This window comes from Maniola jurtina, chromosome 1 (genome assembly GCF_905333055.1).
Source record: "Maniola jurtina chromosome 1, ilManJurt1.1, whole genome shotgun sequence".
In the NCBI taxonomy this organism is placed as follows: Eukaryota; Metazoa; Arthropoda; class Insecta; order Lepidoptera; family Nymphalidae; genus Maniola; species Maniola jurtina.
In genome coordinates this window covers 13,288,471-13,306,255 of record NC_060029.1, presented here as the reverse complement: position 1 = coordinate 13,306,255, position 17,785 = coordinate 13,288,471, and the positions used below count along the sequence as shown (strand labels likewise).

General features: G+C 36.1%; 2 protein-coding genes across 2 annotated transcripts in view; one reads left to right on the top strand and one right to left on the bottom strand.

The window, feature by feature from the left end:
- Window positions 1-792: 792 nt before the first annotated feature.
- On the bottom strand, window positions 793-17,347 carry LOC123867342 (chaetoglobosin A biosynthesis cluster protein C-like). The gene is made up of 5 exons (XM_045909343.1): window positions 17,335-17,347; window positions 2,659-2,661; window positions 2,241-2,457; window positions 1,617-1,819; window positions 793-1,400 (listed from the first exon to the last, which is right to left on the bottom strand). The coding sequence occupies exons 4-5, from the start codon at window positions 1,810-1,812 to the stop codon at window positions 793-795; spliced, it is 804 nt and encodes a 267-aa protein (XP_045765299.1). The 5' UTR covers window positions 1,813-1,819; window positions 2,241-2,457; window positions 2,659-2,661; window positions 17,335-17,347.
- Window positions 12,917-17,785, top strand: part of LOC123876857 (protein Wnt-10a) — a 57,694-nt gene continuing 52,825 nt past the window's right edge. The window contains exon 1 of the mRNA XM_045923277.1: window positions 12,917-13,014. Within this exon, the coding sequence (XP_045779233.1) occupies window positions 12,917-13,014 (98 nt within the window). The remainder of the gene's footprint in view (window positions 13,015-17,785) is intronic.

The following is a 17,785-nucleotide window of genomic DNA, read 5'->3' as shown; positions in this document are numbered from 1 at the left end:
TCAATTGTATCGTCACCAATATCAACAATGCTTATATCTTCTAAAACTTCAGGATCAATCAAAATACTCGGAGATTCCCTATGGACTGAAGCCAGTATCGAATTCGGTGGTGTCTTATTTTGGTCTAATCCAGTAATATTTTCTCTTTCATTAACGGGATTAAGTTGACAACATGTCGATGAAGACGTCTGTGGTAGGGGTGTTTGTGCTCTCCTTTCAGCTTCGACAGGCACACATAGTTCCACAGTTTCACTTGTATTGTCCAGCTCTGGATGATGATATGACAAAGAAGACGTCTGAGGCAGGATTCTTGATGTTTGAGGATCACCTTCATCAGGTCCACGAGATTCGCCCGCATTTTGTCTGCTCAACCCAATATCTGATATTATAAATGTTGTATCTGGTAAAGCATTCGGATCAAGTGGATAAATTCCGCTACCTCTAAAGCCACCAAGAGCGTTTGCAGGTGTAGTAGCGCGAAGCCAAGCATTGCGTATAAGCGCTCCAGCATTGTAACGGCTGATCTTTTTGTTTGGATGCATGCGCATGAACTGATTAGTTTCATGGTTGAAATATGTTTTCAGAGGTCCAAATACCGATCTGTCTAAAGGCTGCAGAACTGAAGTTGTGTGACTAGGCAAACATAATAAAATTATGTCGTTGTCAGCTGCAGCTTGTAGCATGTCTGGTGCAGTTGAATGTGATGAGTGTCCATCTAAAATAAGTAGAACTTTACCCTGCGGTTTGAGGGGAATGAAGTGTTCCGTTAGCCATTTATAAAAAATCTCAGTATTAATACCTATATGCGGACTTTTTATTCATATAAACTTTTGAGCCCGGTGGAAGTCCATCTTCAAATTCTGTCTTTTTATTCACACCTTTTATTATGACTGCCGGTGGAAGAAAATTACCAATCGCATTGCAACAGGCAATTATTGTCATGGTTTCACCTTTCTCCGCAGATGTGACTGAATTAACGACCTTTGCGCCTTTCTTGGCGATAACTTTTCCGGGTTTATTGTTCAACTGAATACCTGATTCGTCCATATTAAATATTCTTTCCGGTTTATCTGAAAGGCCATTATCTATCATGACTTTGGCCAAAAGTTCATAAAAATTATTCACTTCTTCTCTACTAAGACCTTTAGCTCTAGCCACAGATAAACCCTCAGCTTGTCTGATAGCCAGCTCTGGATTTCGTTCAATAAAACTTTTGCACCATTCATTTCCAGCCCTTTGGCTTTCATGGTCAAATTTATGTTTTAACTTCAGCTTTTCGGCAAATTGGTAGGCTAGCATTCGTATGGATCGTCTGTCTGGAGGAAATCCTGCTTCTCCAAGCTTCAAAATATGCTTTACTAGCCTCTTCTCATTTTCAAAACCGAAGATAGGATGTTTTCCTAAAGCAATTAAAATGAAAATTAAAGAAAATGTTTAGAAAATAGATAGGCTGCAATAAATTATCTATTTAGTAGAAGCGGAACAAACTACTATTATTTATATTATATTTGTTATCTTCCTATATCTACCTATATTTTAACACATTCAGTGTAGGAAAAAAATACCGATCTACACTTTTTAAGTGCCCGCTTACATTCATATATGTACTTACTAACCCAATGTTAATTTTGTTTTGTTTTTAGCAGCATAACGTCTCCGTAATGTTCTGGACGGAATTCCGAATTGTCGGGATATTTTGTTTATCCCCATGATATTCTTGTCCATTTCATCAAAAGCGTTTTGTAATGCCTCTGTAGTCCAAGAAACTATTCGAGGTCGTACTCCTTCCTTTCTTTTATATCTTCGTGGCATGGTTCAACTGTGATTAGTAGAAACAAACAAAAATACACATTCATTAAACAACATAATACTTGAAATATATTTTCAACACTATGATGGTATACAGCCCCAAAGAACATTACAAACCATCAGTAGAGATCTATATGAAAACGCAATAAGAATTATATCAAAATAAAAAAAAAGTAATTTTAAAAATATGCTATCATATAATGTATAGTATTATGGGGGATAGATGCCCCTAAGGGCATCTATACTGCAAAAAATTGGGGCGACTATCCTTTTTGTTATGGATAGATGCCCTTTTATTTTTTGAATTAACTAAATACAAAAGGGTAATTATTAATAAGTAGATATATAGTTAATTAACCAATATATGTATATAAAAAAATAAAACAGAATTTATTACTACATAAAAAAGATACGTAACAGTAAATACTTACGTTTGAAACTTTGAAGCATTCGTCGTGTTCGTCGCGGAGATAATCGCACGCACGAGCTAAACACATCAATCCCGTGCGATGGTCTGCGGGGCACTGAGCATGGGGCGCACGCGCTCTCGGTTTAGACTATTAACGCTGTGTTGCGATTTTGCGAAGTTAGGTTTTTAGAAAATGGGGCAACTATCCAGCTGCGGCATCTATCCCGGATTTACCCTAACTTACAAAAGTAAACTTCTAACATGCCTATATTATCGCTTTAATTTTATTAATTAAACTCAATCATTTGCCATTTTAATCTGGCATTTTACGAATATCTTACAACAGCCGCCAAACTTAAGAAATAAAAATATAAGTATCAACTCAATAAACTTATTGACAGTTGATGAATCGATACTATCGATGAAAAATTATAATCAACGCCCTCTCTTCGCCCAATATTAATAGACCTAGGAGAAACATAAAAAAGACGTAAAACTTCTGGCATGCCATTATTATGGTCGCATTAATTAAATAACATAATATGATCAGTTGCACTTATTGCACCTCTTGAATTGAAGTCACATTACAGGTACCACCAATATTACACTCCCTGTGCAAGTTCGAAGTCAAAAATTCGTATTACTTTTTTTTTTCTTTAAATCTGGCTTTACTCTGATTAGCCAGTGTCAAGTTTGTGATATTTTCAAGTTATTGAATTTATACAAGTATGGACTCCGTCTGCGCCGGCGGCGCCCGCCGACATACGTGCGGCGCCCCTTTAGAGCGCTTCCCAGTCAGTTCCACCACCAAAAAACACCAACTAACACAAAAACCAGCCACTCTTAACAAAAAAAAAACACTCCAAACAAGCACAGCACGCGCGCCAGCAAACGCCATCACAGACGAAGTCCTCGTATCACTTACTTTATTAGAATTGCCACGAGCTCCTTAGCAATGATGTAGGTATGTTTTGCTAGCATTAAGTCAGTTAAGTGCTTTTAGTTAGGTCTTGAGTAATTGTATCTGTGTATCTGTATTGCATACTTAGTCGTGATACTGAGCTTTAGTATATTTTCCTTTTTTTTTGTTCTAGATTGACATTTGATTTATTACTTTCAGATATATGCTATCTGTAGGCACGATTAAGGTTGTTGAACTTTAATATCCACATCTATCATCGTTATCATCATCATCACAATCACAACTCATCACCAGCCCACGAATGGGCAGTCTCCTCTCAGAATGAGAAGAGTTTAGGCATTCAGCCACACCACACTAGCCAAGTGCAAGGTAGGAAACTCAATCTTGCTATGTAACCCATGTATGTATAAGTATCAATAAATTATTATTATTATTATTATTTTGGCAGGCATCACACACCTTTGAATTCAAAATGGATTTGGAATGGAATGGAAAAATTGTAGGCATGTAGGTTTTTTCACCATATTTATAAAATAAGTTAATTTAGAAATTAGGTAAATGCTTGTGACTTTACTTACAAAAAAATAAACAGCAATAATATTTAAAAAAAACTTGTTTGTAAAGGTTAGGTAAGTAGTTTAGCTAGTTACCTTAATTCGATTACCTGATAAATCTACTTTTATTAATAACATATTATTTTAATTAAAAAAGAGTCGCTTTGCTTAGGTACCTGCTTATACTTATTAAATTATCGTTAAAGACCTAAGCTATAAAAAATGTAACATAAACATTATCCAATTTTATTACAAAAGATAAGTTAATTTACATAATAAATGCTTGTGACTTTATTTGATTACAAAAAATTTAAATAGCAAGGTTTTTTTTGAAACCTGTAAAGGTATTTTGTACTTAGGTAAGTATAGATAGTGACAAGGCTAAATCATTTTTGAAGTTCGCTTGAGAAAATTTCGAAAGAAAGTAAGTAAAGACCGTATCCTTCCTACTCTTACACAGTAAGTAGGCATACTTAGGTATTAACTTAATAAGGATCTGAAAAAATAATTAAATAATTCTTAACGACACTAACTGTTGGTACCTACCTAGTAATGACCTAGTAAGTAGGCTAAAACATCCATATAACTACTATGTAAGCAAACGAAGTGAACGGCAAAATATCTAACCGGTACTTATTCAATAAAAATAATCTCAATCTCAGTAAAGTAGCAACCTTCAATCGGAATAAGCAATAAAATAAAGCTTGTAAAAGCCCGTACACATACATCGACAATCAACATAAAGTATTACAGTACACATATTATATTTCCATCCGAGTGACTTGATAAAGAACTAGTCTTTGATAGCCATTCGATGATAATTCCCACATTATCATACAATCCTGTATGTAAGCGAATTATCAAAGCTTACGCATTGATGTTTATAAACCAAAGATACACAGTTATATAGATTAATATGTTACTTTGTTTTCTCTTCTAGACCGGCGCTTGGCTGCAAATAGATCTACTGGCAAGTGACAATGCAGGCTAAGATGGAAGCGCGCTTGGCTAGGTATCCACTCGCTCTTGACTTTAAGGTATCTACCAGGGGAAAACTCATGCCGGAAGGGCGGTCCCCATATTTTATCTTAGCGGTTCGAATTTTACATTACAAATAGATAAAGCTAATATAATACACGAGTATACCTATTGTCTACTTTACTGAAAAAAAAACATTTTTTGTAAGTATATAGGTAGGTATCTAACCACCACTATGTTATCATCGTTAAAGCAACAACCATCTCGACAGTGTAAAGGTGCCCACGCACTCGAACTGAACTGCAGCTGAACTGCGCGTCGCGTCAGCGCCCCGCGCGATATTCTCTCAAGCCGCGCCGCGCGGCAGTGACGTACGCGCCTCGCGGCTGGAGAGAATATCGTGCGGGGCGCTGACGCGAGGCGCAGTTCAGCTGCGGTCAGTTCGAGTGCGTGGGCACCTTAAGATCACGATCTAGGTAGGTATATCTTGGGTTTTGTGTATCAATGCGCATACGCAATAAAAATATATAATGAGAAAGTTGGCCTATTCGCAGGGAAGTTTATAGCCATGTTTCAGTTATCGTGGCTCGCAAGTGTTTAGAATGCTAATGGACGGGAATCGATGGATGCGATACTAACTATTTAAGGATAAGATGGTCAAAGATGAGTGGATAGGCAGAAAACTATAGACAGAAGCAACATGGCTGATTATATTATGCTGTGGTACCACCTACCGCGATATCCGTATTAGTTGGTGGCATTACTTGTAGAAAGACATTATATTTTCTTGAGTTTAAATAAAAGGTAAATAAAACGCAGTTATATCATCTCACAGAAATACGTACACTTACTATGGAATAAAAAAAATTGCGATTGTGTTAAGTAAGGGTAATAAATAAAGGCAATTTGATAAGCTCTCCCCATTAATAAGTTTCGGAAACGTATTCCTCGTTCACTACCAAACGATGTCGTAAAATTGAAAATGTTAGGAAATCTTCGAATATTTAGCAATCTGGAACCCTGGAACCTTATCAAGCGAATTTTAACAGTAAATAAAAATAACTACAACGTATAATAAAAGTCTGTTTGCCTCATTAATAAGAACATTTTCATAATGCATACACGAAATAAAGACGTTTATACACTGCAGGATAAAACCGATCGCGAGCGCGCCGCATCTGCGGAGTAAATCTCACGGACGCGGGCAGTTTATCAAGATGGGTAAATGCTCGCAATTAGTGCATGTGAAATGTCGCATACACTTGCTAACGAGATCCCGGCGAGAGTGTGCGTGAGCAGTGCTGGAACCGCACACCAGAGCGACCATCTCTTTACAAAATACGCATGGCCGATAACAATATAACAGCTAACCAACTTAAGACGAGAACACACTACAGAGAAACCGCTTGAAAAATTCCTAAATCTTTTTGGAGCCGCGCAACGGGAAGTGTGTCAAGATGGGTAAATGTTTGCAAGCAGCGCATGTTAAATATCGCATACACTTGCTAACGATATCCTGGCGATTGTGCGTGAACCGCGTCTGAAGCGCACACCAGAGTGCATATCTTTACAAAATACGCATGGCCGATAACATAATACAGGCAACTAACTTAAGACGAGTACACACCGCAGAAAAGACGTTAGTGAATCTCCTGAAACTTTTTGGATCTGCATGAGCAACAGGAAATGCGTTAAGATGGGTAAATGGTTACAATTAGACCATACGAAATATCACATGCTTGATAACGAGATCCCGGCGAGCGTGCATGAGTCACGCTGGAACCATACACCGACCATCTCTTTACAAAGTAGGTACGCAGGGCCGATAACAATACAAGGTGTAACCAGAACCACAGAACGCTAGCCAAAACGAAGACAAGTGATAAGTACTGATGACTACTGATTAGGTAAAAAAACGCGAAATAATCTGAATTTTTAAAAGTTCACAATATATTGCAAATAAAACATCTGACTGACGCGAGAGGTCAATGAACATTACGTACGGCCACTCAGGGTAAATGCTGCGTCGTAGGTGGGGCATTGACCCGGTTTTGCACGCTATACATTGCAGGTTTGAAAAATACTAAATCACTAAAACTACAAAATAAGGCAAATGGTTATTGGCATTGGATTGTATTTAGGTAGTATAATAATAACCTTAAGTTTTTGCTTATGTTCTGATTACACCTTGTATAATACAGGCAACTGAATTTAATTAATTACTTAACTGCATAAAAACACTAGCAATCTGGATTCTTAATAATATGTAAATACCTACATACTGATATTTTTACTTTACTATAAGAAACGTTTAAAAAACCGACACTCGTTGTTTCATAGCGTGTGTATATCCCCTAACACGATCGCCCTTCGGCTGATTTATAGCCCCTTTATATAGCCCCTAAGTTTTCTAATTGAGCCGCAGTGGTGAGCGTCGTCTCAACAATCTTTAGTAATTAGCGTGAGCTTATGAGAATCCAGTGTTGATGGCCCAACGGGCATGCCATGTGATTTTATGGTCCTAATATTATATTGTGTGTATTATGTTATTGTTTATTAAATTATTATTGCACCGTAAGGGTACCATATTGTATCTTTCTCTTTGGGTCGTATTGCTCATTGCAGAAGGTCAAGACCCCATTAATCACATGATGGTACCAATAGAGTTTCTTGAGATAGGTGGGTACTTAATAGTACGATGGGTTTCCAGTGAAATAGAGAAGCGTAGCATATTATTATACTATCTAAGTATATCAAAATAAATGTCCTGACTCATTAACGCCCAGGGCCAAGCCAACAAACCCTTGGATCTAAAAAGTTGAAATGTAAAGTTTCGTTCATAACCACTGGAGCGAAGCCGATAATAATTTGATATTAGTGAATAGTGATTTAGCAAATACTATGCTTTTGAAATGTCATTTTTAACATCAGTGCGACTGCACAGAACGTCGATAAAGGTTTCGTTTAAGTTAGTAGTGAAGGTTGGTTAATGGTGTAAACTGTAAAGTAACAAAGTACCAAAGAACAACAGTTTATAAACCACTAATCTATCAAAATACCACACCTTTATCTGAATAACAATTCTAATAGTTAGGTAGTTTTCTCAACGCAACTGTAAAATACACTTAGTACAAGTTTGCACATATTGACAATCGACAATGTTAAAGGATAAATAAAGGCTCGATTTGATAAAGCGGCGCAAAACACACAGGCAGGGACGAGGTGCGGCGCCTTTCTTTATAAAAACTCAAAAAAAGCTTTATTCACTTTACATGCACTAGATATACTTGAACAAGTTTAAGGAAAATCTCGATGTTTGAGGAGTGTTAAAGTATGTGCCTAAGCGGGGAATGTTCGGTCAACTTTGTATTCTGGCGTTTCTTTACTGAAATTTTACGCAAACCATTAAAGTTTTCGAGGTGCACATCGTGCACACTCGTGCTAGGACTCCTGCAGTTCCTATTCACGGCATTGTTTCCCATAGTGGCGGGCTGCAAGACATTCACGAGGTAATTGATAATAACAGAAAATGATGCATGACAGTAGCTGCCAGCGAAATGATGCAACTTGAAGTTGAAACTATCTTAGTTGGTAGGTGTTCGCGCTCCAAATAAAATATTGCTAGTTGAGAAAAATGAGAAATTTTAAGAAAGATTTTTGTTTTGATTTTTCAGTCAAGTACAATCACTACATAGTAAGTATCCAGCTCGATAGTTCAATTGCTATTACGAACGCATTTTCAATTAATAGGACAGAAAAGATGATAATATAGTATTATCTACTTACCTACTTAAATTATATATTTAGTTTTTTTTTTAGAAAATCGAATCTTTTATAAAATATATAGGTAAGTACTTACTAGCCGAACCGCCCTGGCTTTGCTCGGATGGGATTTCTGGAAATCCTTTCTTAGGGGTCTACATTATAGTAGAAGGTAAGTTAAAACCTAAGCTCCTTGACTTTCATTTTTAACCAAAATACCAACCTTCAAAGAGTATTTATAGGTCCATGAGATAAGTATACCTAATTGAAAGAAATTGCAGATTTTTATAAAAACTTCATCTCCTATTCAACTCCTTTGAAAAGCTCATTATCAATTTTCATGATAGAACTTGAAAATTACGGATTTTCACACAAACTTTTTACCCAGGAAAATCAAACAGCTCCCACGGGATTGTTAAAAAGCAAAACCTAAATCTATCTACACCGACAAAGTCGCGGTAGGTTTAGATCGTAGGTAAGTAAGATATACCTAAACCTAACGACGCACAAGTTTCTCTCAAAAGTTCTAGAAAGTTTATTAAATTGGCAACACTAACACAACCTCCGCTGAACCCCGGAGGTTTATTTAAACACCAGTGTTTACGACCTAATGACAGACAATGGTGCATTCATTGCCGACAATATACCTACATGCAAATTGGAGACTACGCTTTAGTCATCAACTTTTTATCACTACCCATAATATTATAAATGTAAAAGTGTGTTTTTATGTGTTGGTTTTTCCTTTAATCACGTTGCAACGAGCAACGGATCGACATGATTTTTCCGTGGATATACCTAGTTAAGGACCTGAAGAGTGATATGTCGGAAAAGCCTTTTTGTACAATTATTTTAGTAAAGCTGATTCTTTCAATGAAAATCTTTCCTTTTCCTCTTTTCACTGTCTTTAATGCATTTGCGTGTTTTCTTCAAAACATTTTTTGATTTACATACCTACTAATACATTAAGACTTCCTAAATAACGAAAAAAATATCACGAAATCAATTCCTATTTATGAAATTATATTAACATCCAAAAAGAAACAATAAATAATTAATTAAAAGCTCGGCTCAGTATCTTATGAAGCTTTTAAATGTTAATATCATTTGTGATTAGGTAGGTACTGATTGCTGTAAGTTTATAGTGCAATAAATGTTCACTGACCACCGGCAGTTTATTGCCGCAACTTGTTCCTATAGACGCATTGTCAAGTAATAGACGTGCTAAGTAACGAGTATAGGTACAATGTTTATCGTACATACAGTTTTACTTTTACTATTTGGATTCTGATAAAAAGAACTTATAAGCTTTAGAAATTAGATATGTAGGTATGTACCTACATACGTACATTATGAATGACATGTGGGTGGAATAAAATTACTAGTGACTTGACTAGTTAGAAGGTATAAGGTTAGGAACAAAGGATTTGTTAGTTTTTAGTTTAATTAAGGAACTAGCAAACTGTATTGTAAAGGAAGCAGGGTATGCGATGTGCGATCAACCCTTATAATATCTTAGAACTTGTATACCTAGAAAATTTTTTGCTAGCGCGATTGAGAATCTACACACGTGGTTAGATATTGAAGACCGCGACATCTAGTTTGTTCGCTGTAAGTTACTTCGTCGCAACTTACGATGGCTGTAGTAGGTAATCTTCGTATGATTTTGAGTAGCATCATTTTTTGTCTGTAGGTATGTGGTGACTGTCATACTATCAAAGCTTTCAAATCATAATTGTAAATTATGGCCCATATGCCTCTAAGCCAATAGGTTCAATTGGTTAACAGATTTTGCCCCCTATAATTTTCTACAAATACCTTTTAATTTCCCAGCAATAGGTACCTATAAGGAATAATTAGGTGCTACAAGAGGTAAGTCAGGACAATATGATAAACTTTTCCAATGAACATTAGAAATTCATACCTACCCGAATATCATTTCTCATATAAGTATGCGAAGTTTATTGAATTAGGTACATTTGGCTCAAGTTCACTCAGATCAGTTTAATATTAATTTACCTCAATAATCAAATAAAACCAATACTTGTATACGAGAGTTCTCAACTGCGGGCGCGTGGCAGCTAGATCAAAGGAAATATTAGCATAAGCCTGACTCTGCATAAACAGCTAGACGTAACTAAGCCAATCGTTTCTTGGATAATAAAATCTCGTGCTATACCAATACTATAATCAGAACGATAGGTATTTTATACTGAAACTTATGGGTTTGTTTGGTTATGCTGTGTGGGTTGGGTTTATTGGTTGTGTTGTGTGTAGGTAGGTATATGTGTGTGTGTGTGTGTGTCTACATTGCCTAGTAGTGCCTGCTAGTGGCTAGTTACGAGGTTCTAGGTTCGAACCCAGGCCAGGACTCGAATCTAGAACATCGTTGATCTTTCTCCGGTCGTGTAGGATTGCCATTCTATGGGACTTAGTATGAGAGTATAGAGCATGTACTTAGAGTGCATCTGTGTAGCGCACACACTTGGTGTTAGTGCTCTACAATATCTTTTGAATCTCATTGGAGATTTGACTCGGGCTAGTCACTTACTTACCTACTTAGTAAGTATATCATCTACGTACCTATAAGGTAGGGTTGGATTATTTTTGACCAATAGCTGTAGGACCGTAGGTTTTGACTTATGTAGGTAAATACTTAGTACTTAAGTACCAAGTACTTAACCAGGAACGCATAACTAGGAATTTTCAATAGGATCTTAAGTGTTATTGGTACCTATACCTACCTAAAATCATCAGGGAAGTCGGTTTGCTGGAAAATGGATTGTAAGTAAGTAATTATAGGTACCCTACCTACGTGAATTATGAAAAGTCTTGGTACAAGAAGAAACAGCTCTCATCATAGGAAAATTACAAAATCTAGTTTCTCTATTATGTATTTAAATCTTAGAATTTCTCTGTACTTAAATACTTTTTAGTTTATTACAACATTATCGGAGCTATTTGCATATTGTGAATGCGCACGCGTCTGTCGCCCTAATGAGGGGTCGCCACCCTTCCGGGTCAATTTCAATAGACGACCCTCTCAATCATTCAACGATTTATCAACAGGGTAGTTTGTCAACGACGATTGACATTATTTGGGTAGTAATTATTGTGAAATATCAATGTTTATAATTTTATTAATCATTGGTTTTTTTACGTACCTAAGTATTAAGTATAAGTCAAAATTAATAGAGCGAGCTGTAAAAGGAAGGAACCTATGAATATGATATCGTAACCATTTCTTTCACAGTTCAATTTAATTTAAGTGGTACCGTACCTATACCTACCTACTTAGAGGGAAAGGTTTTTAGGTTTTTCAAACTTGTGGAAACTTTTCCAGGATAAAATGTAGCCTACGTCCTAAGTAACCTAGTAGATATTCATGCAAAAAACAAATAAATCCGTCGCTCCATTGCACTGTGCCATCATTAAATGACAACGCAATAAACAAACAAACTTTTTCATTTACGTACAGTTTATAGTATGTACTTAAATACCTAATATTAGTAGACATAACCTACCTACATACCTATAACAAACCATACCTAGCAAAATCAGATAGGTACATAGGTAGTAGGATATGAAAATCATAATAAGTATACCTACTTAGGTATAAAATTTTCCAATTTGTCTTATACTTATACCTACCTACCTACCTGAAGAGCCTACTCTCCCTTTGAGGCTTTACAGGGTAGACATACTAGACTCGTAAACGATAGGTAAAATCAAAAAGATTTCGTAACAAAACAATCTAAAAACCAATAACAACGGGATATCGTTTCCCATGGTCGGGAATAAAACGCGTGGGGCGGCATTTTATATAGGCAGGGTCTGTGTCCACGTTGCCACTGTCAAACGGGCCCGCTCTGCGAACACACGGCCGGCGATTGCTCAGTGTAACAATCCCGTGCCGAAATATCGGGGAATAATTGCGTAAACAAGGATAATGAGAGGAGGTGGAGCCGGCGGAGGCGTCCGCACGCCCCTCTAACTTTTTTCTCGACGTCTGGGCGGCGCAAAGAGCACGCCTTGAGTCCCACGCGCTCGAACGCGTCCGCCAAACGCTCCAAAGAGAATCCGACGCGTCGGCACCGCGCCGACGGCCTCCACGTAAACAAACAGTTAATCCGCTCCGATGCGAAAACGTGAAGCTCTCGAGCTAGCCCGGCTCCGCGGACAGCCCGGAACGACCTTCCTGCCTAATTAGACCCAACTAACGACGTCCAGCGATAAAATTCCAAGGATTTATCGCCGTTTTTATTAACATTTCGATAGCGTTTGCATACAACGTGAACATTCTTACAAATTCTGCAATGGTTTCGAAAATAATCGTATGGATTTTAGTGAACAAATGACGTTTAAAGTGTCGCACGAGTACAGAATAAGTATTCTGTTCGATTTGAGACCAATTTTCGCGGGAGTTTGGCAAGTTTATTTGTAAAGGATGAGTCCGGGCACAGAGGATGTAGTGTTACCAACATGAGAAAGTTGAGAGTTGCTGTTGGAAAACGCAGAATGCACAAGACGTATCCGGCGGCGATATACTTTGTGCTGATTGCATTTATTGAAGTTGTGAGGTGAGTAGATTATTATTTTCAACTTAAGAACTGTTTACTAATAGGTATTCTTAGTAGGTACTAATTTTTTTAAATTTAGTGGTTTTCATTTTTTTTTTTGGTTTTATCAAAATCGGTTTAGTAAATTTTAGACGCGGGATAACGATGCGCTATGAAGAAAGGTACAGTGGATAGAAGATAGAGAGGGCGTTTCTTTTACCTTTCAGCTATTTAGGTACTTAGTTAGTACATAGTACCTAAGTATCTTGTTAATAATGGATAAGAATGGATATGAAAACAACTAGGTAGGTACTATCTGTAAAAGACAGCCCTACCTATTATTATACTTACTTATATTTAATAGTTTTTGATTTAAAACTCTTTTTAAAATGTAATCCTCTAGGTAGATGCACCAAGTTCTAACAGTCACCCCTATACCTATAGCCACTTATCACTTTTCCGTTGACAAAATCCCTACCATGTGCTAGTTTCCAAACGAATCTCTGCATTCAGCTACCATACTTATGTACCTAGAACTTATTTCACACAAGAATCAGTCTTAAGTCACGGTAATTAAGTCCTAATTACCATACTCGAACTAATCGCGAATAGTAATCGCAGACAAGTAGGGGTGTCACGATGAATGGTAAAGGTAAACATCACGACACTAATCATGCATCATAAGAAGGCCCAATGAATAATGTGAGCTCAGTTAAGCTCATGTTAAGCTAAAGAATAATAATGAATACCTAGTGATGGGCTCTGAAACTTAAAACGGTTTTGAATTGGTTTAAGCTTAAACAGAGAAATTAGTTTAGAAATCTTTGTTCAACGTTCAATTGATAAAAATTACTTAAGTTAGGAGGAAGGAATGATCGAAGCATTTTTCAAAAATACTTTTAAGTAAGTAGGTACTGTAGGAAGGCTAAATTAAGTCTAGTTACAAGTTTCCTTTTCAAACTGTCCGTTTAAAACTTTTTAAGTTTAATTTCATTTTAAACCAAGTAGGTATAAAATTTGAAATAACGTTACTAACTAGGTAGGTAAAACAGATTTTTATCATATTGGTCATTGAATCTGAGGACCGAAATTTGAAAACGACGATTCCAAATCATAAAGTTTAGAGAGTAGAGCAGACTAGGCTGAACTCAGTGGCGTGCAGGCCATAGAGGCACAAAAGGACTGCTTACCCTAGTTGATTGCGCCCTGCCTGAAAATATATAGGTACCTAGTACCTACCCATATACCTAATTAATGCCTAAGTACCCTGATTCCGAACTCTGTGCACGCCACCGGCTGAACTCTATACCTAAGTAGAGTAAGTACGTAGGTACCTACGTTGCTTAGACTTAAATTTCAGATAAAAATAAACAGATGCATACCTATAACGCTGTCTCATTTTGCCTTTACTCAGACTTAAGACAGAATTAAAACGAGACCGATTTATAACTTTACATAAATCGGTCTAATTTTAACTCTGGATTCAAAGACAATGTATGCTTTATAGATCTCAATCAGAGTTCTGATAAGGAGAAAAAAACGTGATTCTTTTTTAAACCGCTTATACGCACCTCTAGTTATAGGTAATGAATGCAAATTTAAAAGGTGACAATCATTTGTCGGGCCACCCAGCGGTTGTATAAGATTTACCGGGTATGTAAATGCGACTCGATATGCCACTGCACGCGGTCGCATAATCGCCGGCCTGTTTGTCGGGTGATTGATATTCACAGCCAATGGAGTTACGTTTGGCTGGATGGACTTATAAATAGGTGGGCTAGACGAATGAAATGAAAAATAATATTAATTTCATGTACTTACCTAAATACTTAATATATAGGTAATAAGGCCGCCTTTGCACACAATTGTTTGTTCTGTTTTCTTCTTTCTGTGTTGTGATCCTTTACATGTGTTTTTGTGTGCAATAAAGTGTTCTATGTATCTATCTATCTATCTACTTAAGCTTAACTTATACCACTACTATAACCATTGTTTCATTGTTTACCTCACATTTATAAAAGTACTAAGGATATTATGTTATGCGACAGTGTGATGTTTGATGGTTTCAATGGTCGTTCAATGGTCGTTCAATCACGCCGCAACGGAGCAACGGATTGACGTGATATATAAGTATAGACGTGGTATAAGTTCCATGGATGGATATGTAAGTAGGTATAGATCTTTAGAGTAGAGTTTTTATCCCGGAAAATCTCGCAGAGTTCCCACGGGATTTTTAAAAACCTAAATGAACTCAGACGAAGTCGCGGTCATCATCAAGTCATTGAAGTATCATCAAAGATCGAAGACACATTTTCAATGTAACAAAATTGAATCATTGTAGGTAGATAAGTACTTAGGTAGGCCTGTGGGCTGCTAAATGCAAAGCTTTTGCAAATTCTTTCATATCATACTTACCTACTTATTTATTAGGAAAATTTCGTATGAAACTAGGTAGGTAGGTTTACATAATCTGCAAAATTCAAAAGTTGCCTCACGATTTTTCAAGATAATCTAGATGTGGCATACCAATTCAGTTTTGGACTAGGAATCTAGGCACTTGCAGATTGGCCTGAAAATTTGCTAAGCAAAAGCCAAACTTTTGGATTCGAAATAAGTAAGCGCTCCTTCTTCCTACCTAAGTAATCCTCATAGACTAATTGCGTTGTGCTGGCATTTCAGCTTTGAACTATAACATAATTATTTTATATCAAATAGCAATTAAGTACTTAGTAGCTAACGCTATCTAGATTCTTTATAGCTATGTACTTGTGAGTAGGTAATAATAATTAATATTCAATAAATAGCCACCATGAATGTACCTAAACTGAATGTAAACGATTGAGTTATTGCTTCCACCGAGGCGTGCAATTGAGTTAATTTCAATATTTACCATAATGTACCTAACTATTTACTTAGAGATCCTGAGCATTAATCAATCATTAAATTAGGTAGGTATATTATATTATTACAAGAACTACTTAACCTGTATCTGAATAAATAAATAAAAATACTTCCTAGTTAAAAATCTCGTAGGTAAGTAAATACGTAACTACGTCACTTACTCCATACAATCGTAGTTCCAATTTCATTTGAATACTAAGCAACCAAAGTCCATGAAATTTTGCAGACATATTTAAGAAACTAATATCTGTGCCTGTGGTATTTTAGATTTTTCTAAAAATATGTAGTTTTAAAATTACAGGGGCTCAAAGATTTGTATGTGAATTTTTAAGACCGCGTTACTTTGAAACCGAATATTTTAACAGAAATCTGGAAAACCACAGACATAGATATTAGTTTCTAGAATATGTCTGCTAAATTTCATGGACTTTGGTTGCATAATATTAAAATGAAATTGAAACTACGTTTGTATGGAGCGAATGACGGAGAGACCCCTCTTAAGTACAAACTCTTTGATATTCAGGGACAAAAAGAAGCTTAAGAAGTATGTCCGTGTTCAGGATGGAAGTTATCTCTGTACCAATTTCCTCAAAATCGGACCGAAGCGCTTTTTTAAATGATTATACCTACCTACCTACCTACTTAGGTAATTACCTATTAGATAATACAGATTTTTTTTACAAATTAATTGATATTTTACAGAAACCTGCAATTAGGTATCTATTCGGTAGCTAAGTAACTTATTTGTCAGGAATCTTCTATAGAATACAAAAAAGTGATGGCATTTGTTATATTCATATATTTTTTGACAGTGATTTTTTTTTTACCTACACCCAAGGTTTCTAAATAATTTAAAAAATTATTAGTGATGACAATTTTATACAAAGCGCAACAATTTTTATGTAACAAGAATATATTGATTTCACCCACGCCTTAGCGTGCCCAAGAATAATAGCCATAAATGATAAAACAAAATAATCTATATGGAACTAGTGTACTAATGGACAGAATACCTTTATCTCTACGGTAATTTAGATACGCTTAATTGTGCTCAATTTATTAACTCCCATTCGAATAGAGGATAACAGCAACTAGCTCCAAAGCTTACGCAGTCTGAGTCAAAATACCTATTTGAAAAAACAGAACTTGTTTTTTACTACTTACTCAAATGATAAATGAGTTTAACAAGTGTAAATTAAAAATTTATAACACCCCCGACAAAGTATCTGAGTTTTCCAAAACATCATTTTCAAATAAATAATTATGTATCTAGGCAACGTCCATCTTGACAGCTAGTCATTTGTCAATTGACATAATATTATGAACCTAACGGTTATCTGACCTTCTTTCCTACAAGAAAACTAGAAAAGAGCTGATAACTTTTAAACGGCTGAACCAATTTTTTTGGATTATAGCTAAGAACACTCTCGATCAAGCCACCTTTCAAAAAAAAAAACTTAAATAAAATCGGTTCATTCGTTTAGGCGCTACGATGCCACAGACAGATACACAGATACACACGTCAAACTTATAACACCCCTCTTTTTGGGTCGGGGGTTAAAAATAACTACATCAAAAGTGACCTAGTGCAAGTGGGCCTTTTACACAAAACATTTCAGATGTGTGAACGAACGTCGAGCATTGGCTACTACCTATGCTTTATTTGAGGCTTGTTTGTCGATCGTGTAATATCGTCGTGGGAAGCCAGTTTAAGGAAATGGTCCATAGTAAAATTAAACTTGTATACTAACAAGAAACATTTAATCACTTTGACTATAAAAAAGCGCAATCTATTTACAAGTTTATTAGTTTATTTATCAGTAATTGGATTTAAAAGAGAGGTTCTTGAACATAAAAAAAACGTATGATTTAAATAAATAAATATTCTTTT